Below are 23,195 nucleotides of genomic sequence, written 5' to 3' on the forward strand. Positions count from 1 at the left end.
TTCTTTCTTTGTTTCTTCCAATTTTCCTTTTATGATCTTTTTCTTTGTTCTTTTCCCTTTTTGTCATTTTTCTTTTTTCTGTTCCTTTCTTTTCTCTTTCTTTTTTTCTTTCTTTCTCACTGTTCTTTTCTTTCTCTTTCTTTCATCTTCCTTTCTTTTCTGTTTTTCTTTTTCCTTTTTCTCATGGTCTCTTCCTTTTTTCTGTTTCTTTTGTTTTTCTCAGGCTTTTTTCTCTCTTTTTTATTTATTTGACAATTGTTAAACTGTATTTCTAAATGTTTTATTCTCAAATAAAAAAAAATATTCAAGCTGAAAACATGTTTAACATTTGGTAATTCTGAAATTTTGCAAGCAGTGTAGATAATTATTTAAGTCTGTGATGACAGTGATCAGAAATCCTAACGGCATCTTTCAGGTGTGAACTCTGCACCTTCAGATCTTTTTTACCGTTACCGTGACAACTGCAGCACCTCGTTCACCCCTGGAGGACAGAGGGGCTCATAAACTGTAGCTTGTTTAACCTTTGTGTTGTAAACTAAAGTCGACTCTGTTGTAAAAAAAAAAATAAGATTTTTCCTTCGTGATAGAAAAAGGAGCTCCAAATAAAATAATATTTTAAAAGTGACCTATAAAGCTTCCTTGAACATGTTAGGATAGATCTATGGGATATGCTAAACATATTCATTACATTTTTTGCACAAAATCATTCTTGCACCAAAATGGCTACAAACAGAGAACCATACATCTTTGAAAAGCATCAGTAGAGCCTCCTGCACAACCAACAACATTGCAGCAAGTGGTTTCTGAATAGTAAGTCAACAACAAAACTCCTGTCTTTTCCAGCAGCCATTGTACAGCGCATACAACTGCGTGGTTGTCAGATCAGACTAACAGTTTCTGGCCCAAACACAACATAAAACCAAAAAAATAAAAAATAAATAAAATCAGCCCAAATCTCAGCCTATGATGAAACTCGTGTTAAAAAAGCCAGATATAGTCACATAGATCTGTTAATCATCTATATGCCACAGGTCATTGGCTGTATAGACAATGTTTCTGGTTGTCCTTTATTATATTCTGACCAGTACCAGGTCCAATTGGGACTCTTTGAACACAGTGAGACGTGTGCTTTTTATGCTGATACAGTATGTCCTATTAAATAATATCACACATGAAGTTCTGTTTTTCAATAGTAGCACTTGAAATGACTGCGCAGGTTTTTTTTTAATCACTTAGACTCTTTTTAGAAGCAGTAGAGACTCAAATAGAAGTATAAAAATGTGTTGATAAAATGTCTCGTTTAAAGTAAAAACACCTACATTGTCTGAATTGTTACAATAGTTCCATTTTGTTTCTGGATTTTGTTTTTTCTTCTGAGCGTTTTCACGTATTGAAGTCAGCTGGAACCTGAAATGGCTGTTTGTGTCGATGTTATCTAATCGTCTAAAAATACATATAAATGGCTTCTATTCTTAAAACCGTCGTCACATCTGAGGGCAAAACAGACTCGTCTGTTTCTTTCCCTGAACGTCTGGGCTACTTTTAGAAAAACGTCTGAGACCCAAACCAGATAAGAATAGAACAATTGATCGTTTTTATTGTGTTTGGTCATTAATTACACACAGAAGTGGGAACAGATTCAGAGGAGCCGCATGTGGATTAGTTATTCTGTGTTTTCAAGCCAACGTCTGACTGCAGAAGTTCAAAAACGAAGCAGGAACGATGATGTTAGTGGTTTGAGCTCTTCTCCTTTGTTATAATGATTAGTTTATCGTCCCCTCGCTCCTTTCCAGTGGGATAACTGGCCTAATTTTTTCCATTCATTTAATCAGTAATGAAGCATTGCAACCTGTGATTTTTTATTTATTTTTTTCTCGCTGCGGGAGATGAAGCGATGGCTGTCAGCCCGGTCGCTTCAGCGTTTGTGATCAGCCTAATAATAGATGCATCGATACCTGCAGGGTCTGGGAGCGCAGCCAGAAGTACAGCGGCGTGATGGAGGCACCTTGAGTGGTGCAGCCGCTCTGGTTTCCCATAGATCACACACACACACACCCCCACACACACACACACGCCCACACGGCGCCTGGTGACCTACATGTTTACCACCAGAAGCATTTTTCTGTCTTCTCTGCCCTGCAGGTGGGTCGTTTAGTTCATGCTGAGCTGGAGGAGTCATGTTACAGATCCACTTATCTGTCTTTTAATCTGGTTTATCTACATCTTTTTATCACTGAGTGTACGGAGTTAGTAGTAACTAGTTACAGTTACTTGAGCAACTTCTTTGAAAACAGAGTAGTTTTACTTTCTGCTTTTACTTGAATAATTTTTTAATGAAGTATTTCTGCTCTTACTTGAGTAAAAATATGTTGAAGTCGTGTTACTCTACAACAGACACACACCTGCAGATTTTTATCAAGTTTTCTAAGTTGTTTAATTGAAAGAAACTGATTTTCTATTGTCTGACTTTATTTTTTGTTACATATATGAATTATTACCATTTTCTCCCCTAAAATACCAAAATTTCCACTTAAAGGTTCTAGTTACACTCGTAGATTATCTTGCTTATAGCAAGACATTTTCCCCAATCTACAGATGAAATAATCTGCCAGTGGAACTGGAACTTTTTCATCAATATTAAAGTAATTTGTTAAAACAAGCTCCTGTTTCTTGCTAAAAAGTTACTTATTACTTATTGGAGATATTTCTGTCATTAATCCGTCTCATGAAGCATGTTCATGAATTCACTAAGTGTTTTTAAGCTGCTCTCCTTGTCGGCTGGTGAACGGAGTCACTGTTAAAGCAGGAATCGTTTAATCCTGCAGGATGAATTTTAGTAGGTCAAACCAAAGCCGGTGGGAATATCGTCTAAAAACGGAAGCATGCTTTTGAATAAGGTATAAGCTAAAGGAGGAACTGTGGGAGTGAACTGGTTGACTTTGTAGGGCGTGTTTTGGTGTTTTCTGCTGCTCTGATTGGTCTTGCTGTGCGTTTTATTTTTTTTTTTTTTAGATTAAAGGCTCCTGGTCTGGGAAGAACAGAGGCCAGAATCCTTACAGCCACAAGAACATCGTCAAAAACTGCTGCGAGGTTCTGTGTGGGCCAACCTACCCCAGGTAAATATCCTCTGCTTTTCTTCATTTCCCTAATTTCTTCTCTACATACAAAGCATTTCCTGGTCTGGCTGCTCCATTTATTCCGTGTTCGGATCAGTAGTGAGCGCCGCATTCAGTTTCTGACCCGTTTTCTGCCCTCCAGCGTCTTGGACAGACGAGGGCTGATGCAGGAGGATTCGCCCGCTGCTGCAAACAGTGAAGGTCCCTGTTCCTTCGACAACCCAGTGGCACAAACTGTGGTGAGCGCATTAATTCACACACAGTCAGTCCTCTGCTGCAAGGTGCAACAAAGCAGCAAGCAATTAATCAGATTAATCGATTATTGAAATGATCGTCAGCTTAACATCTTAACACATCTTAACACCCAGTAAGATGTGTTACCATGACAGGCCTCAGTGTGACATGCTTGTTTTGTGTTTTCTCTCTTTTTAACCTCTTTCTCTGCATCTTTTCCCACAGAAAACCACAGCCCCGCTCATCCCCAACGAGCACACGCCTGACGACGTCAAGCCGAGCATCGCAGCAGAGAAAAGCTCCGCCCCTAAAGACGACCCGCCGCCGGCCGCAAAGCTGCCGCCGCTGGCTTCCCCAGAGACCGATGCAGAGACGTCCATCGCCAAGAACCAGTAGCTGGACGGACCAGCAATCTGTCGGCTCATGAACTGAAAAACAATAATCACCACCTGATCATATGAGGGGGATTCAGTTAACCTTTGACCTTTAACGGATTGGAGCGCCTGTGCTTTTCCTGCAGAGACATTTGCCTCCTAGAAGAGAAGGAAAATCAGCAGCGTCCCGTCTCCTGATCACTGCATGGAAAAGACTCTCAGGAGAGATGCTGCTCAGAGATCCAGCGCTGATCGTTAGTCTATTTGTTCATCATTTGAAACTGTAAACATTTAAATCCAGAGGCCAGTTCAGTTATAGCAAGCATCAGAGACGAAGGGTCTGATTCCTGAACATCGGTTGAATCAAAAACACTGCAGAAACTCTAAATCCTACCAAGTATTTTAGATTTTCTAGAGCAGACATTTCAGCCACATGAATAAAACAAAACTAACTTACAGGAATATTTTCAGCAAGATATAAGAGCTTGTTTTGAGTAAATAATTCCTGAATATTGATGAAAAAGTACAGATTATTTCACTTATAACAAGGGACAAATGTCTTCTTGTAAGTGCAATAATCTGCCAGAGAAACTACGACTTTTTCATTAATATTAAGAGATAATTGACTAAAAAGATGAAAAAAAAGTTACTTGTAATCAGAAGTGGGCAGAGAACACAAGAATCACACTCAAGTAATAGTAGCACTACTTCAACATATTTTTACTCAAGTAAAAGTAAAAAGTCTAAACTGGATGAAAACCATTTTTTTCCTATGGATTCTTAATTGGACTTAAGTTTGAACTTTGACTGGGACATTCTAAGTTGTAGGTCCTGGAGTAAAGGTAACTAGTGACTACCCAACTCTGCTTGTATGTTAGTTTTGTCTTATTTTAAGTGAATTAAAATATTTGCACTAAAACCTAGAACATAAGTATTTGGTAAAATTTATTGTTTTTGCAGTTTGTCATCTATGCTGTACATAAATTACATGCCCTATGCAAACCATTGTGAGGCTGGAAAAGCAACTTTGTGAGAACATGGGTATAAGCGTTGGTTTTAACCTGGGAGTACATGTGATGTCCACGCAGGAGGACTCGTTCGTAGGTCAGACACCTTCCAGGTAACCTTGTCTTCTGATTCTGCTGCATTCAGTGCTGTTCACACGTATGTGCATCTTTTTTTAAAATCAATCTCAACTGCTGTGGTTTCCTTTTAGTTTGTTTTTTTTATAACTAAGGATGTAGTGTGATGTTGAGGCTTGTGAGATTGCAGGTGGTGTTGAGCCCCTGAGTCTGAGGAAAGAAAAGGCCTAATGAGCGTCGACACTCGCATTAACAGTGCCTTATCAATGCAGCTGCAACTCGAGCAACAGGGACGATCCTCTAACAGTGTTGAATCAAAAATCAGCCACATACGGTAACCTGACTTATAGAAGAAAAGATGGCAAACATCTCGCTGCAGCCAAAAACGTGGTGGGACTTGCTAGTTTGTTAGCGTAGCTTATCTTAGCCTAGCTCAGTTTACATTTGTGTGACAAATTGCTTAGTAAAACTGCTACAAGACAATGATAGTAATTTGTATTTCTGGAAATCTTCAAGTGTTTTATGATTTCTACATATTTTAAACAGAATAAATTAAGCTTCTTCTGTTTAAGCTAAGCTAACTAGCTGTGAATGCTGAATTGGTCTAAATGGATTTCTTCATTTAACTGAAAAAACTTTAATTTGTTTTAAAAAGCAAACTGAAAAAACACATTTTGACCCATAAAGCTTTCAAAAAGATAAAAAAAATTCCAGAAGAATTGATTTAGTCTGTTTCAACTGAGAAATAACAGTTTCACAAAATGATTAAATTTGACAAATATAATTAGAATTTTTGAAGAAAAAGAAAACCTAGAATCTTAAATGAACTTAGCTCAATTTACATTTGATTTTCAGTTGATGGAAGCAACTAAAAAACTTGGTGCAGCTTGGCTTAGCTTAGCTTAGCATGGCTTAGTTTAGTTTTTCTTTTTGTGAATATAAGCCAATATTAAATGCGCCTGCTTAGTAAAAGGAAAATGTATTTTCCTTTTTGTAAAGGTTTCTCAAAAATAAATCAAGCTTTTCTGTTTTCTGCTAAGTTAAGTTTAAGCTAACTAGCCGCTACAGTTGAATCTGTTCAGTCTAGCAGGACTGATTCCTTAATTTAATGTTCAGAACAACAATAAATTAGAATAACTACATTCTGTAATTAACTCTGTGTTAACAAAACTGGTACAATTGTTTTTAACAATACTTATGAAAAGAAACTCAAACTTTTCAAGATGTAAATTGGAGATTAATTTGTGACTATTTTAAATTAAAACAATCTAATGGTTTAGATAATTAAAAAATAATTGGGCTTTTTGGGGAATAAAAGACAACTATGCAGCTGCAAGTTTTTCAGCAGATTAAATCCAATTATGTATGATTAAAATTTCCTGGGACTGACTAGTTTAACTTTAGCTTAGCTTAGTATGAAAACAAGCCCCAGCTTAGAAAAACAGTTTGTAATCCCACACAAATATATATTTAGTTTCTCTAAATGTAAAAATCTTTTGTTAACATTTGGGTTGTACATAAATGAGTATTTTTAGTCTTTAATAATAATGATAATAAATCACATTTCCAGCTAAGCTAAGCTAACTAGCTGCTAATATCTGATCTGATGAGATTTGGAAAACTGGTTTCTTAATTTTACAGCCAAAATTAAACATCTAAATTTTCTTCTTTTATAAAAGGGAAACTGCAACAACATATCTTACATAATGATGCTTGAAGAACTGATTTTCCACCAGAAGTTAATTAAAAACTCTTTTTAGAGATACAGTATTCCACCTTTGACTTGGCCACAAAAACATCTGATAAGATAAGAAACTGGAGTTTGTGATGCAAAATGAAAAGTAAAACCGTTATTTATTGTATATTGTTAGGTAGAGCTGCAATGAAACATATTAAGGTAACGGATAACGAAGCGTGGCTAGGGTTTATTATTCAGCACCTTCTGAACTATGAATTATGGCAGAGGTGATCTTCCTTCCTTTGCATTTTCTCTCTTCTTCTTCTTCTTCTTCCCTGCCTCTACAGTAAACTCTGTCTCTTGATATTTGCTCCTGCAGAAGAAGTACCTGACACATCAGACAGTTTTGACGGGATATAATTGCAGAGAAAAGAGCGGGAAGATCTTTTCACACGTTAGTATTTAGAAGGTGTTAGCTGATAGCGAGTCTGTAGTAGTGACTGTGTTGTATGCAAGACAGAGTTTGTGTTTGTGAATGTTTCTTGTGTAGACTTCAAGTTTTATATCAGACATTTCTGCCGAAAAAGATTTATTTAAGAGTTGAAAGGGATTTTGTTTAATCTTAAATAAGGCACTTAATAAAGGTTCACACTGAAGCGTAAGCTAAAAGAATGTCTTTAAAGTAAAGCTGGCCACTACGCATCCATAACATCATGATAACCTATGAAAGTTTGCAGAAGTTTACATTTCCAAAGCAGCTTGTGTAACGCTAAATGTTGCCATGATACAGCTGTATTTTAAATGTTAAATTGCCAGTAAAAAAGTGCTAAACCTAAAGCTGAACTCCTTTACTGTGAAGGTATTTTAAGATGGCTTGGTGTTATTATCGAGAAGCAGGAATGTAGGTAGTGGACATTTGAGAAAAGGGATGTTGTGTTTTTGAAGCACATTTTAAAGGGACAGACGGATTTTTATGTTTTTTATTTTTGAAGACCAGTCTTAGCTCTTGTATTTATAATTCCTGTGTTGAAATGAAGATCAGATCTGAATGCTCTGATTAGTCAGTTACACCGCATTATATATACAGATACTTTGAAGGAATCATTATTTGTTTTCTTTGTTTGGTATCAACACTGTGATTCTCTGTATTTCATTCAAATTGCTTCACTTCTTTTTACTTGATCTGTGTGTCCATTAAATAAACAATGTTGTCTTACTATAAACTGACTTTTTAAATACTTTTTTCACAATTTGAATATTGTTTTGTATGCAGACGTTAGTGGCTCGCTGTGGAAAAAGTCTCTGAATTAAACGAAATTGGTGTCAAATGTTTAAGTTACGTTTGAGCCGCAAAATATTTTGTGCCGCTATAATTTTGAAGATATTGATGAATGTTTCCAGAGGTCGTCAAAGATTAACAAGTCAAACAAATTTGGTGTCAGTCAACTGTCATAAACATAAAATTTCTTTTTTTTTTATTACAGTCCAAATATTTTTGCAGCACAAATGTAGCACAGATGATTGACACAATATTTCTTTTCATTTTGTGAATGTGGATTGGCTAGTTGACCTTTGACCTCTAGAAACATTTATTAATACCTTTAAAATAAAAACTATTTGACACCAACTTTGCTGCTGCCGTTTGTTGGCTCATCAAAATGTTGCTGAAGATGGTATTTTTGTAAATATTACTCCCAGAATGCACTGCGTTAGGAAGGGGAGGAGCTTCAGGAAAGGAAACTCTGATGTCATAATTTATCAGCTACTGTCTCCATAGCAACTAGTGGAAAAAAAAAACGTTTACGGAAAGCAGTGAAAATGTTTAACCAAATACCTGTGAATTTTAACACCCAACTAAAAACCAATTTAATCAGGGATTAACCAACATTATTTACACTCCACTGATTAAAGTTTATTTAATTTATTTACAGTCAGAAAACATCATATCAGTGACATTTTAGATACATGAAAAATGTGACGATAGTTTACATCCATGAAGGAAAAACCTATGAAAACATGAAGGACAGAGTAGAGCCCAGAGTGAAACCCTGAATGCTTTAGCTGAAACATTATAATACAACAAAACATGCCTCAAGTAAAATTACACCACCATATTTTACAACAAGTTGGTTAAAAAAAGCCGCCACCTGTGGCAGCTGGTAACAGTTTGTGTTGCTTGTAAGCGAGCTGTGAAATCATTCATATCGTGGGAAAATCAGCCTTCAGTAACGGACGGCGTGCTTGTTCAGGACGGCAGCAGTGAAGTGGCACTATCTGCTCTCTTTCGATGAAGAGAGACTTTAAATGCCGATCACAGTCTCAGAAATGAGCAGGGAATGTTTGAGAGTTTCCCATCACCTGTCACTGTCCTTCGTCCACCGTCAGCTCCTGCAGCTGTTCCTGGACGGCCTCCAGGTCCCCGGCCTCCTGCATCTCCTCCGACTTCTCCTCTTCTTCTTTCTCTGTTTGCTGGTTTGACTCCTCCTCCTCCGTCTTCGGCTCCTCGCGGCCATTCTCCAGGTTCTCTGAGCTCTCAAAGCAACCCGAGTCCCGCGGCTCCTTCGAGTTTTCAGCTGGTCTCTCCTCCTCCTCTTCATCACCCTCTGGTTCAGACTCGTCTTCAGCTGAAAGGTGGAAAATAAATCAGGTTTAAGTACAGGATATGTCAAAAGAATCTTTAACTTGACTTCAGACAATATGATGCTGTTTTAGGGCCAGTGCAGAGAGAAAAGGAAAAAAAAGTACATTTTACCAAAAAACCCTGAAATATTTTAGATTAATCCTATAAATCTTCTAAAAAAAAAAAAAAAGGAAATTTCTGAGTTAGAGAAGCTGAAAATTTACTAGAAAAAAATTCAGAAAATTTTAGATTCATCTGATATTTTTGAGAAAATTTAGGAAATTTCTGAGTTTGAGCAGTCAAAACCTTTCTAGAGAAAACTCACATAGTGTTAGATCAATCTGAGGAATTTTTGAGAAAAAAAACTAAGAAATTTCTGAGTTTGAAAAAAAAAAATTTGCTAGAAAAAACAGAAATTTTTGATAAATTTCAGAAATGTGAGAAAAAAATAGGAAATTCTGAGTTTCAAAAGTGGAAAATTTTCTAAATTTCTGATATTTTCTAGCAAATTTTCAACTTCTCAAACCCAGCAGTTTTCTTGGTTTTTTTCTAGAATATTTCAGAATTTCTTTGTGAAAATTTACTCCTTTTTTCTCTCTGGCTACTCTGGCCCCAAAAACACCATTGCAAGACAAAGATTTGCAATGGTGTTTTGTGTTTTTGTGCAAAACACAAAATCTTACAACGTATTTTGTCTAGCTTCTAGTGCAAATATCTTAATACAATTGAAATATGACAAAACTAACTCACAATCAACCTTTTAGCACAACATAGGAGCTTGTTTTAGTCAATAATTCCTTAATATTGCCTGAAGAATTATAGTTCCATTGGCAGATTATTTCAATTGCAGCTATAATCTGTCAGTGGAACAAATGAAAATAGATTTATAATATATGGGTAAAATGTCTTGTTCCACTGGCATATTATGTCACTAATACTCCAAGATTTGCATGTCAGTTTGTGTAGTTATTGACCTTTTAGGGCATTCAGACAGGTCAAACTGAACAAGGTTTCCCTTTATGCTGATGATATTTTGCTTTCTATTTCTAATCCCCAAATTTCTTTTCGGTTTGTATTGATACTTATCTAGTTTACTTTTAAGGTCATAAATTAATTATATTTTTGTCTGTAAACCTCTCTTTTGTAATGAATAAGAACTCAATAAATTCTGAATATTTTTACTCAATGTTTGTTTTGTGTTTGGACGTACAGTCTCTGAGCAGGTCAGCTGCGTTCAGGATCTTGGAGCGGTGATCTGGGTTTGTGATGTTCAGGTCGTTAAGGTGAGACTCCTTCAGTCCGGTGAAGTCCTCCAGGCTCTGGAAGCCATGCATGGACAGCAAGGAACTCAGCTCCTGAAACGCAAACAGAGTGAAACTCTCATCAGACTGTGATTAACATGTGGACAGGAACCAGAGAGGTAACAGCTCGGTCCACGTACCGTCAGGCCGATGCGGTCCAGGACTTCCTCCAAGGTTTTGGGCTTGGATTTGGACCGGCTGCCTTTGCTGTGGCAGCGTTTCCTCCTGGTTGGAGGCGTCTCATCAGGCAGAAGGTTGACGTAGATGAACTTGAAGGATCCCACTTTGTTGTTGAGCTTTCCTGTCCAGGTTCCCACGGGGGGCTTGTCGATGATGTGGATAATGTCACCTTTCTGTAAAATAAGACGCAAAACATTGAGATGAAGGTTTGTTCTAATGGAACGTTGGAAACCCTCATTAAAGGGGGCCTATTTTGTACTTCAATTTGGGTCTCAACTTCATTTAAAAACAGTTCAAACGCTTAAAAGAAACACCCAGTCATTTTGTGGCTATAAATTATTGTTTTTTGGTGTCTGGAAAATGAGCCATTTCAAAAACATAAATCACATTTGATGGCATTTCACCGTTACCTAGCAACCCCAACAGAGTTCCGCCCGTTACCTAGCAACCCCAGCAGAATTCTGACTGTCACCTAGCAAGATCTCCAGCACATTTGGTCAGTAGGTTTTACCGCTGCATGCTCTGTACAATGGCTACTGGAAAACACAAGTGTTTTGTTTTTGACCTACAGTCCAGATACCACTTGGTTGTGCAGGAGGCTCTACTTCTGCTTATCAAAGACGTGAGGCCATATAATTGACATCTGTTTTCAGCCATTTTCACCAATGAGTGTAAACTAGAGGTGGGCGGCTCAAGCCAAAATATCTATAATATTGATACCAATATCAATATTGGTATCGATATCAGTGTCAGTATGGCAAGACTGATGCTTAAATTTTAACAGCGTTGTGGGCTGAGTTTGAAAATTTTGACTTTTCAAACTCAGAAATGTCCTTTTTTTTTTTTAAGGAAATTTCTGAAACTGTTTTTGATGGAAATGTGCTACCGCTGTTTCCTACCTGATACGAAGCGGTTGAACTGAAAACAGCTCATTCTGAAAAGAGCTCAAAACAGCAGAACTGAGCAAACTAAAATCTCATTATCTAAGAATGATTTTGTGTGAAAAATGTAATGGACATATTTATTTTATCACCTATAGACCTATCTTTTTTTTTTTTACTCCTTTTTTTAATGTTTTCCTTAGATTGAGTCAGTGTGTTTAAACATTCAGAAAGCGTCGGGCCCTGCAGATTATTCTTCCTTCGCAGAATAATAATCAGCTGAGCCGTCTTGTTTCATGGAGCTAACAAGCTCCCAGGAGGACAACAACAACCAGACAGCAGACTCAGCTAAAGGCCAGATCACAGACAGACTCACTTGGAGTTTCAGCGACTCCACATCGTAGGGGCTGGGAGTGAAGTCGGTGTGGACCACGGCGCGGCCAGCAGAAAGGCCCGTTGTAGGCGCTGTCCTCCAGCCTCATGCTGTCCCGCTGGCAGTACCCGCTGTCCAGGCTCTGCCTGTCGCTGCCTGAAGACAACAGATGTTTAGGGCTGGACAATAAATCAGTAGCAATATGTATTGCTATAGACGCATCATCAATGTCAATAGATAATAGAATATTCAACATATAGAATATTCACTTGAACTCTAATTCAGAACCGCACAGTATTCTGGGAAATGAAGGCAGAGGAAAAGCTTTAGCCGTTCAAACTCGCATGGCTAGCTAAGAAAGTTTGGTGGCATCATTTTATGAAGGACTCTTCATAAAATCGTCTTCATGAGACTGTCTAGGGAAAACAGAGTGTCTTCAGTCAGAGGCTTATTCAAATTTGCTGTAACACAGACTGCTACAGGGGATGTTTCCTACCAACAGCCATCACAATGTACACTAACTGAAGAATCTGAATTAATATGAGTGACAGCAACATTTAATTTCCCTTTGGGATCAATAAAGTATTTTTGAATGTGAATCAACTAACTCTCTTACTCTTTGGTTACCTAGCAACAACCTGCTTTGTAGCAAGAAGTTTCCAGTTCAACTTAACTTTGGTTGCCTAGCAACGACCAGTTAAGTTGTCTTATTTAGGGCTGTGCACAAATTATTGATCTGTCTTATGTTATGTTGACTTGTTAGGTTTTATGTGTTCATTTACACTGCAAAAACAAAACTTTACCAGGTAATTTTGATCTAGTTTTTTGGTGAAAATATCTTAGTACACTTTAAATAAGACTAAACTAACTTACAAGTAACTTTTCAGCAAAATATAAGTGCTTGTTTTAAGCTAGTAATTTATTAATATTGATTTAAAAATAAGTCCTAGTTTCACTTATGACAAAACATTTTTCTCATGTTGTAAGTAAAACTAATCTGCCAACAGAACAAGTACTTTTTCATCAGTATTAAGTAATTATTGACTTTAACCAAGCTTCTATATTTTGCTGAAACATTAATTTAGTTTTGTCTTATTTCAAGATATTTTCATTATCAACCAGATAAAAATACCTGGTAAGGCTTTTAGTTTTTGCAGTGGGGGAGATTTCACTGTTCCCTCCTTCTTTCATTCTTTGCAATATTATTAAAATCTATTTTTTAACCATCTGTCAGCAGATGTCAAATATTTATGAGGTCACATTTTTCCTTCTAGGAAAAAATAATAACTGTAGTTCCAATTATTTCTGAGTGGTGAAAACTTGTCCAAACATAAAAACTGACGCAGTGAATTAAATGTTTTCTCTGAGCAATTAAATTTGACCATAAAAGGGCAGCCTGTTTGTTTGCCTCTGGTTTTTCTGTGGTGGTTCTTGACGTTCGCAGGCTTACTGGCAGAGAGCTGGCGGCTCACTGGGCTGGGAGCCGTGTCCTCTGAACCCGTGGAGCAGACAGACGTCCTCTGTCCCGCACTCAGGTCTGGAAGAAAGTCAGAGGAGACGGGGGACAGCTCCTCGCCGCTCTCCGCCTGGAGAAAAAACATCGAAAAACAACGCTAGCTCAGAGAACTGTTTACTTTTAATTAAACCAAATGACAACCACTAAATATCAATGTCCTGTTTTTCTTTCTTGAATAGCAGTCAATAATAAAAAATAATTAGAAAAACATTCATTCTATTTAAATTATTTCTGCTAAATATTATTTCAAATAATTTGAAATGTTGATAAAATTGATCAATAAATAAATTCACTTCAATTTGCATATTGAAGAGAATAAATAAACATTTAAGCAAATAATAAATAAGTATGTATTTATCTAAATAAATAAACATTCATTTATTTAAGCAAATAAATAAAAATTAAATATTTATTAAAAATGATTAAGTAAAAAACATAACGTAGCAGAGAATTATATTCTCAAATTTAACTTAATCAAACATAAAAAAAATATTTGATCAAGTTGTTGGATCATTAATCTGTTAAATGTTCCTGTATTTTATTTAGAAGTTAATGAAAACAAACTTAATGGACAAATTATTTATCTGAGACAAATAAATCTCATGTCTTGCCCACAAGATGGCGACAAAGAGCTCAGATTTAAATTATTCTTAGTAAATTTTATTGTTATTACTTATGTACCAATTTTGGATTCACTTAGAGGTATTTGCATACTTATTAAAAAATTTTTAATTAAAAAGCATAGCAGAGAAGTATTAGTAAAATTTTGATTAAGTCATAATTTAACTTAATTATCAGTGATTTTTTAAAAGTCAGACTTTAAAACCATGTAATTGGTTTATTAATTTTACATTCAGCATAATTTTATGTTACAAGCACCGGTAACATAAAAGAGCACAAATGTTATTTTTCCAAAAGCAAATATACTTTTCAATAACATATACATGACATGTAATTTTATTTTTTTGTGTGTAAATGTCCACAACTGTTACCACTGGTCTTAATTTCTGTCGTTTGCATTAATAATAGTTATTTTCTTGACATATTAAAATCTAATGTTCATCTTTCTTTACTTTCTAACTTTCTTTAATTGTATGTTCTCAGATTTTTCCCATTTTGAAAAGAGCAGCAGGCGTCTGTGGCACCTCATATACTTTAAAATTAAAGTAATATTTAATGTTAAAAATATAACGTCTAAATGTTCTGCACCATTATGAGGATGAATAATAATTTTTTATTAAAAATAATTATTTATTTAAATAATTAAATAAAATGTAAAAAATGATAAAGTTGTTGGATGATTAATCTGTTAACAGTTTCTGTATTTTATTGACTTATTTGACATAAATGCAGCGCATTTTCTGACCACAAGAGGGAGACAAATAGCTCAGAATAACAAGATGGAAGTCTTTTTAAATAAGGTTCATCTGGAACAAGAACTAGAGCGTTGTGGGCTGTTTTTTAGGGCTGTAAACATGTTTCTATTAAATGTTGTAAGGATTTAAATTGCCAGGTTGTGTTCTGCTCACCCCCTCCTCAGCCAGGGCCTTCTGCACCATCTTGGACGTTTTCCGGGTCATCGTACGGGAGATGACGTTGCGCCATTTTTTCCCAAGTTTGCTGCCACTTTTCACTGCTTCTTCTTCTGTCAGATTGTCTCCCAGCTAACAAGACAAAAAATAAAAAACACCAGCTCTCTATCAACACCTGTCAGGTTACAAGAGATCACAGAAAGTGTAAAACAGCGACCTGTTCCTTTAATGTCACAAAGGCGAAGCCGGTTTATTGTGATCGCTCAGATAAAAAAATGGTTAAATTCTCACGAACTAGAAACCCTGCAGGTTTGTGGTCTTGGTGTTTGAGAACCCACACACGCACACACACGCACACACACCTGCAGCCTGGTGATTCAAGGAAACTGAGGTTCTCACTGTTTCTACAAGGCGGTTACTCAATAGTTTTGATTACATACAACATGAATACATTGCAACAGGCGCACATTGACACAACGTCTCTGGGTCAATTTGTCTTTCCGACCAACTAAAGTCGCCACCTTTAGCCATTTCAACCCTTTCTAAATTCATTTTGTACCTGGAAACAAACCACCTCGCTCTCACGTGACCAAACTGTTGCGCAACAGTTTATTTCCCAAAGTTAAGTTACACTGTAAAATTACAAAATCTTACCAAGTGTTTTTAGTCTACATTCTAGTGCAAATATCTTAGTGCACTTTAAGTAAGAAAAACTGACCTACAAGTAACTTTAGAGCGTGTTTTAAGTTAATAATTCTTTTAAAAAGTACTAGTTCCAGATTATTGGCAGATTATTTTCTCATGTTATGAGTGAGATAATCTGCCAGTGGAACGAGAACGTTATCGAATATCGATACCTTAGTAATGAAAACATATCTATTGTTTGTCATTGGTTTGGCGGTGGGTGCAGCACATTTGGTTCTTCTTGTCTGCATTTTTACCATTATTATTATTTCTGTTAGCATCTTGTTAGCATCGCGGCTTTTACTAAAAAGTGTTTCAGACAGAAAATGAGCAGAGAGGCGAGGAGAGAAAGTCATGCAGCAAAAGCCTTGAGGTTTTTATTAAACACCAAATGACATCATCAGGGAGTAACAGCATGCACAGCCATGCACTGCAAAAACGCAAAATCTCACTAGTTTTTAATGCAAATATCTCAATACACTTGAAATAAGACAAAAGTAACTTACAAGTAACTTTTCAGCAAGAAATATTAGCTTGTTTTATGTAAATAATTAGTTAATATTGATGAAAAATAACTATGTCCAATGGAAAATTATTTCACTTGTAACAAGACATTTTCCATGTTATAAGTGAAATAATCTTTCACCTATAGAGTTAGTAGTATTTTTTTTCATGTACGTTAAGGAATTATTTACTTAAAACAAGCTTCTATATCTTGCTGAAAAGTTACTTGTAAGTTAGTTTTGTCTTATTTCAAGTGTATTAAGATATTTGCACTAGAAACTAGACAAGTAAACTTGGTAAGATTTTGTCTTCTGCATCAATTCAATCTAGTCACTTAAGCAACTGGAGAAGTATCTACTCCGACACTTTAACACAACCAAAGCCACAGCACTGTTTACTTATAAGCTGTCCAATCAGGACACAAGTAAAGTATTTAATTCTCACTCAGATTTCATGGCTGAGTTAATTTGTCGGATTAAAACCTGATAACGGTGAGTTTTAAATGCATTATAATCTCCAGGGAAAGGCCCGTCAGATGCAGGATTAATGCTTTCTGCTTCTGCTCAGGCTGTCTGACGCAGAGGCTCTCTGCTTGACTAGCTGTCACCAGAGGACATCCTGTCTGCTCGGTGCTGTCATCTGCACCGCACTGCTTCTCCTTCTTACTTCCTCTCTGCTTCTGTACTTCTGCACTCCTTCGTCCTACAACTCGCTCAACGCTGCCGAGAAGTGACTAACCCTTTCTGCTGGGAGATTCACAGAAAATGTAAAGCGGCTGATTTAGAAAAAAAAAAAAAAGGGGAAGCTGAAATGTAGCTTTTTTCAGTCACAACTGGCAGTAGTTTGGTTTCTCTCTGGGATTGAAGAAAAATGAGGAACACTGTGAAAACACTACCTGTAGGAACAACCATTCAGGAACTTAAAACGACAAAGATAGAGGTGCCTACTTCTACTTTTCCAGCCTTTTGTTTCAAACTGGTTTTGGGTGAGAGACTCACATGCTCGTCTAAGGTGAACTCCTTATCTGGCGTGCAGGGGGAGGTGGGCTTGTGCTTCATGAAATCCTTGAAGCTGCTGGACCTCTGCAAGGTGAGCTGCAAAACACGAAAAGGCCATGAAGAAAAAGCACAAACTGCAGAGGCACAAACACAAAACAAAGCACCAGATAAGCGACTGCTGGTGCACAATGGCTGCTGCTCGGTGATTTAGTGCTGCAGCGCTGATAAGGCTTCTGCTCTTATCTCGTACGGGTTAAACAGTGAAAGCACAGATGGATTTCTGCTTATGAAAACGATTTGTAACGCTTTATTTGAAGGGATGTGCATAAAACTCACATAAACAACGACTGCTATGAACACAAAGGAGTCTTCATAAATGTTTATGATTCTTGTCACGGAGTGTCACTCTGTAACATTTTTAATGTCAACAGAGTAGAATATACTTGATTGATCCCCACCGGGGAATTGCTTATTAGTTGACAAGTTATTTGAGAATACAAATATAACAATGAGTGATAAAATATGTAAAACATATAATTATGAATGCCTAAGAGTGATATAAGTCATTCAAAAAGTCATTAAAAAGTTCATTAAAAGTGACAAATTTTAATGAGACTTTTAAAGCAAAGTTGCAGAAAAACTTGAACTGAATGTCCATTGCAAGTGTAAACATTGCATTAAAAATGTCATTATTTACTAAATAATAATGACAACATTCACAAAGACTCCTTCATGTTTTTGACATTTATATCAGTCTATATGTAGACTGATACAATATTGGTAACACTTTAAATAAAGTATTACCAAATTACTTTTTTATTTTTGCACAAACACACTGCAAAAACACCAAATCCTACCAAGTGGTGCAAATATGTTAGTACACTTGAAATAAGACAAAACTAACTTATAAGTAACTTTTCAGAAAGATGTAGGAGCTTGTTTTAAGTAAATAAAACTTTAATACTGATTTAAAAGTTGTAGTTCCACTGCAGATTATTTCACTTACAATAAAACATTTTTCTCCTAGTACTTTTTAATCAACACTAAGGGATCATTTTTACTGAAAACAAGCTTCTATATCTTGCTGAAAAGTTACTTGTAAGTTAGTTTTGTCTTATTTCAGGTTTGCATTAGAAACTAGACCAAACACCTGTTGTGTTTGTGTTTTTGCAGTGCAGCCAGAAATCTGTGTCCTGAGCTTTCTGCAAGCTGCAGCTCTACCTGTGACTTGTGTTGGTGTAAATTTAGAGCAGAAAGGAAACGAGGGCGGCTGATTAACAGCTGTCTCTGAAATAAACCGCGCCACTAATATAGAGCGCTTAGCTGAAGTATTAATATCTTTGGAACTTCTTCACATTTTGTTAAAAGGAGAAACTGAACTTCATTGGGATTTTTTTCTGATGGACTGACAGACAGTTGGAGGTGTTTCAACCACCAGCAGGGCCGGATTTACAAGGATGTGGGCCCCTGGGCTGGAGCCAGTTTTGGTGCTTTAACAAATGCAAATCACAGTACATTAATAATGTAATAAAAATGTAATAAACATTACATTTAATAAAATGAGTCCTATATGTCAGTAGGTACAAACTGATGCCTGGTGGTTTAATACCGATAATCCATGATGTTCCCAAAGAAATTGACTGTGAGTTCACAATTTTCCAACATTTAAATGTTTATTTTTTATAAAACTTCCAAAATATTAACACAACTCATCTAATTTGGGGATATTAGTTTTATATAACTACCAAGAACCTCTGTAAGCTTTTTTATCTGAGTCAATTTGTCAACTTTCTAAATCACATTTCTACCAGTTTTGATCTTCAAGAGCAGAAATGTTTTTCTCAAACTCTTTTGGACTGGATGGACATTATTTTTGGTCATCTTTTTCCAAGTCTTCCTACAGATTCTTAATTGGATTTAAGTTTGGACTTTGACTGGGACTTTTTAACTTTCAGGTTCTGCTGGAAGGTGAACCTTTGACCCAATTTCAGTTTGGGTTTAGCAAGTTTTCTAGCAAGTTTTCTTTCAGGATTGTCCTACATTTAGAGGTGGGCAGAGTATCCAAAACTTGTAATCAAATAAGAGTAGCACTACTTCAACATATTTTTACTCAAGTAGCCATCCAAGAGTAAAAAAGGTATTTGGTAAAAAAGTCTACTCAAGTACTGAGTGACTGATCAAATGATCAATCATTTAATATTTAAAAATTACATCTTCAGATGGACTTTTGCTATTTTGAGGATCAAAATGACAATAATTCATACAAGTAACAAAAAATAAAATCAGGCAAAATAAATTATTTCCAAATCAATTTCTTTCAATAAAAAAAACACAAACTGCAGGTGTGTGTCTGTGTCTGGTTAATTTTTGGTTTGTTTTTCATTCAGTAGGGAGAAAAAACAGAGATTTTATTCAAGTAAGAGCAGAAATACTTCATAATAAAATTACTCAAGTAAAAGTAAAGCGTACAGTGTAGTAAAATAATCTTAAAAGTACTTTTCCCCCAAAAAAGTCACTCAAGTAAATGTAATTGAGTAGATGTAACTAGTTACTACTCCTCTCTGTTAAATGCTGCTCTGACTGTAAATATTACTAAAATATATTTCCAGTCTGCGGCTGCAATGTGACAAAACATGCAGCTGGTATTATTAGAAACCCTGATAGTTTTTAGTTGACGAATGTAAGCAGTTACTAACCAACTCAGGTTAAATCAACAATTGGTTGGTTTTGTACATGAACCCCCAAAAGTTTCTTATTTGACCAGAGAATCTACTTCCGCATGTTTGCAGCGCCCCCTACATGTCTGGTGGAAAATTGCAGCAGAACCTTTAAAGGATTTCTGTCAGTTTTGGCTTCACCTCTCGTCACTCGTTCATTTATACGCGACTTCTGGAGTGAAAGACGAAGAGTTAAAGTCTTCTTGGCTGCTTCCCAGATTAATGCTAATGTCTATTTTCACTAAAGTTTTCTAACAAATATAAAAACTTATAATTACAGTAAAAACAAGCGGACTCTGTTTACCAACTAGTTGATTTCTTAAAGCAACTGGTTGCACAAATTTTTTGTTTTCCAGCTATTAAAATGGTGAGTATTCATTTCACACAAGTCCAAGCTCAATAAAAATCGTTTGACAAAAAGGAACCCCACAGCATGATGCTGCTAACACCGTGCCTAATGGTGGAGATGGTGTATTCATAGTATTTCCCCTTGCACAGCATTCTGCTTGTAACCCAGACAGTTTAACTTCATGGTGAACTTTATTTAGGTGCATCAGAGTTCTTATCATGATAAAAAAAAATCACAATCTTTATCATTTTCACAAAATACTGCAGTAAAACTCTAACTGCATATTCCCTGGAACTAATCAGAGTAAAGTGGGCTTAATAAATTATGTAATTTCATTTGTAAAGATTTGATAAGACAGGACTGTGTTTTCCACCTGTGCTCTACTTTGTGTTGGTCTACTGCACAAATCTCAGTAGATTTCATAGAAGTTTGTGGTTATACTGTGATAAAAAGGTTAAAGAGAACTTTTGCAAAGATCTATAAGTGATGAAAGTAGCGAGAAAACATCAGACTTCCAGATCGAATCTTTAAAATATGCTAATTAGGATGTCAGAAAATAGGAAATACCGGTTTTCATACTTCCTCATCATCAATGTTTGACATTTTGTGAACGTCCAAGTCCTGCAAACTTCTTTCTTTGTTTTACAAATTACAATTTTCTTGCACACCTTCTGAAATTAGGAACTGCTGTTAACCAAATCGGTTGCGATTTTAACTCCTTTGCATAACTATCCACAAGCAGAGTTTTCCCTCTTTCTGTGGCGGAAACTCTTTGTCTAATTTTCCGTCGAACTGTGGCGCAGCGCAAAAAATCTTATCGCAGCTCATCCTTCTGTCTCTGCGTGCTGAAACCACAGGAAATGGGCAAAGCTTGAGCAACTGCTGCCAGCCAATCATTGCAGATGTTTTAGCAGAGTAAAAAACCTGAAGAATTAAAACCACAGGTGAAGTCAGACAAACTCGCTGACCTTTAACATATCGAGTTTTTGCTGCAACGTGATCGAATAAACTGAGTAGCTGTTGAAAATCGAAGCCACAACGATGACTCGATGACTCCGGGAGCGAATAAAAATGTTTTCTGAGAACAAAAGATGTGTAATGACAAGATGTCAATCAGACCGCAGGAGCAGGGCTGAGGATGGAAAATAAGGGCACTGGTGTCGAGTGTGGGAGGCGTGCTGATTTGGTGGCAGCTGGAGACGAAGCCGGCTGAAGCCACAGTCTTTTCTGACTCAATCTGCATCTGCAATGAATCACCAGGCCAGAACAGAGGAACTCACAAAGCATAAGCTGCAGCAGATGGTTAGGAAATTCACAAAAAGACCTAAACTAGTTAAACAGACGAGAGATTTTTTAAAGTTCTGCGTTTGTGGGTGTTTCAGGTTGACCGCAGAGCTCTGCACTAAGTTGAGCCAACATCCTGTGTTTAAAAGACTTAGACAAAACCAGCAGAGTGTGATGGAGTTCACTGGAGTTTTACTACAAAACAGTAAAAACATTAAGCTCAGTCTTATACACACCAACCAGGCTTTATTGTCGGTTTCCCAAAGTAAAGTCAGAAGCAGAAACTCACCTTCTTCTTCTGCGTCTGCTCCTTCTCTGACGCGTTCGATGGCTTTCGCCTCAGCATCTTCTTACACTTTTCTCTCCGGACAAGAAAAGCTGCGAGAAGGCTGCAGAGTTTAATCACCTAACGACGTCTGTCACCGCGCTGCCAAGATCTGGAGCGAGGTGAGGAGAAACAGAAGAGGGCTGAGGTGCGCTCTGCTGCAGAAGAGTGAAGTGAACAAGTCAGGAAGTCACATGGGTGCAATGAAACCAAAAAAGCAAACCCTGTTTCTGCTGCTCAGAAGCTCAACAGGGCTACTGGGTTAGTAACACGCATTACTCATGATTGCGTGCAATTAGCTTCCTTGAAATAAGGCGAACTTATACGCTCAACAGCTCTCAGGCGCCATTATGGCAAGATCTGCACTGCAAAAACACAAAATCCTACCAAGAGATTTTGTCTAGCTTCTAGTACAAATATCTTAGTACACTATAAATAAGAGAAAACTAACTTAGAAGTAACTTTTTAGCAAGATAAACCTTGTTTTAAGTCAATAATTCCTTACAAAGTCCTAGTTCCACTGGCAGATTATTTTACGTATAACAAGATATTATTCACGTTATAAGTGAAACAATCTACCAAAGAACTAGAACTTTTTCATCAATATGAAGGAATTATTGACTAAAAACAAGATCAAATAGCTTGCTAAAAAGTTACTTGTAAGTTATTTTTGTCTTATTTCAAGCATACTAACATATTTGCACTGGAAGCTAGAGGAAAAAATTACTTGGTTGGATTTTGTGTTTTTGCAAGTGATGACAAGTTCTGCACTGCAAAAACATTAAATCTTACCAAGTATTTTTGGTCTAATGCAAATATTTCAGAGCACTTTAAAGATGAAAAAACTAACATACAAGTAACTTTTCAGCAAGTATTATGAGCTTGTTTTAAGTAAGTAATTACTTAATAATGATGAAAAACTTCTAGTTCCACTGGCAGATTATAACATATTATAAAATGGGAAAAATGTCTTGTTGTAAGTTGAATGATCTGGCAATTGAACTAGTACTTTTTCATCAATATTAAGGAATTATTGACTTAAAAGAAGCTCTTATATCTTGCTACCAAAATAGTTGTAAGGTAGTTTTGTCTTATTTCAAGTGTGCTGAGATGTTTGCATTAGAAACTAGAGCAAAGTGTTTTGAAGTGTGAAAAGATTAAAATAATTTTTTCAAAGTGAGAGTTGCTCAAAATCAGTCGAATAAAAGCTCCACGAATTTGTTAATAAGGTCATGTATTAAAAAAAAAATCCCATCTGTTTATTTATACAATTCAGACCAAACAACAGTTTTACAGCCAACATGTCAAAATGTATTCATAGTGAGCACATGTAAAGTGTGGAAGTGAAAGATGATCAAGGATGACATATTTGGAAACTGCAACGACTCTGCAGCTGCCAACCACTGAGGATACAAAAATCTCCCCGCCAGCACAATAGCAGCAGTAA

The 23,195-nt window shown here is 36.4% G+C and overlaps 2 protein-coding genes across 2 annotated transcripts in view; one reads left to right on the plus strand and one right to left on the minus strand.

The window, feature by feature from the left end:
• Positions 1 to 7,707, plus strand: part of zdhhc9 (zDHHC palmitoyltransferase 9) — a 36,400-nt gene extending 28,693 nt beyond the window's left edge. The window contains exons 7-9 of the mRNA XM_032554723.1: positions 3,013 to 3,116; positions 3,259 to 3,355; positions 3,576 to 7,707. Of these exons, the coding sequence (XP_032410614.1) occupies positions 3,013 to 3,116; positions 3,259 to 3,355; positions 3,576 to 3,746 (372 nt within the window). The 3' untranslated portion in view covers positions 3,747 to 7,707. The remainder of the gene's footprint in view (positions 1 to 3,012; positions 3,117 to 3,258; positions 3,356 to 3,575) is intronic.
• Positions 7,708 to 8,374: 667 nt separating this feature from the next.
• Positions 8,375 to 21,969, minus strand: sash3 (SAM and SH3 domain containing 3). Its single transcript, XM_032554722.1, is given in 9 exon segments — positions 8,375 to 9,108; positions 10,315 to 10,459; positions 10,546 to 10,758; positions 11,843 to 11,908; positions 11,910 to 11,995; positions 13,290 to 13,425; positions 14,885 to 15,019; positions 17,074 to 17,169; positions 21,713 to 21,969. Coding segments are annotated over 9 exon segments (1,197 nt in total). The 5' UTR covers positions 21,770 to 21,969; the 3' UTR covers positions 8,375 to 8,845.
• Positions 21,970 to 23,195: the final 1,226 nt, after the last annotated feature.

This window comes from Xiphophorus hellerii, chromosome 23 (genome assembly GCF_003331165.1).
Source record: "Xiphophorus hellerii strain 12219 chromosome 23, Xiphophorus_hellerii-4.1, whole genome shotgun sequence".
In the NCBI taxonomy this organism is placed as follows: Eukaryota; Metazoa; Chordata; class Actinopteri; order Cyprinodontiformes; family Poeciliidae; genus Xiphophorus; species Xiphophorus hellerii.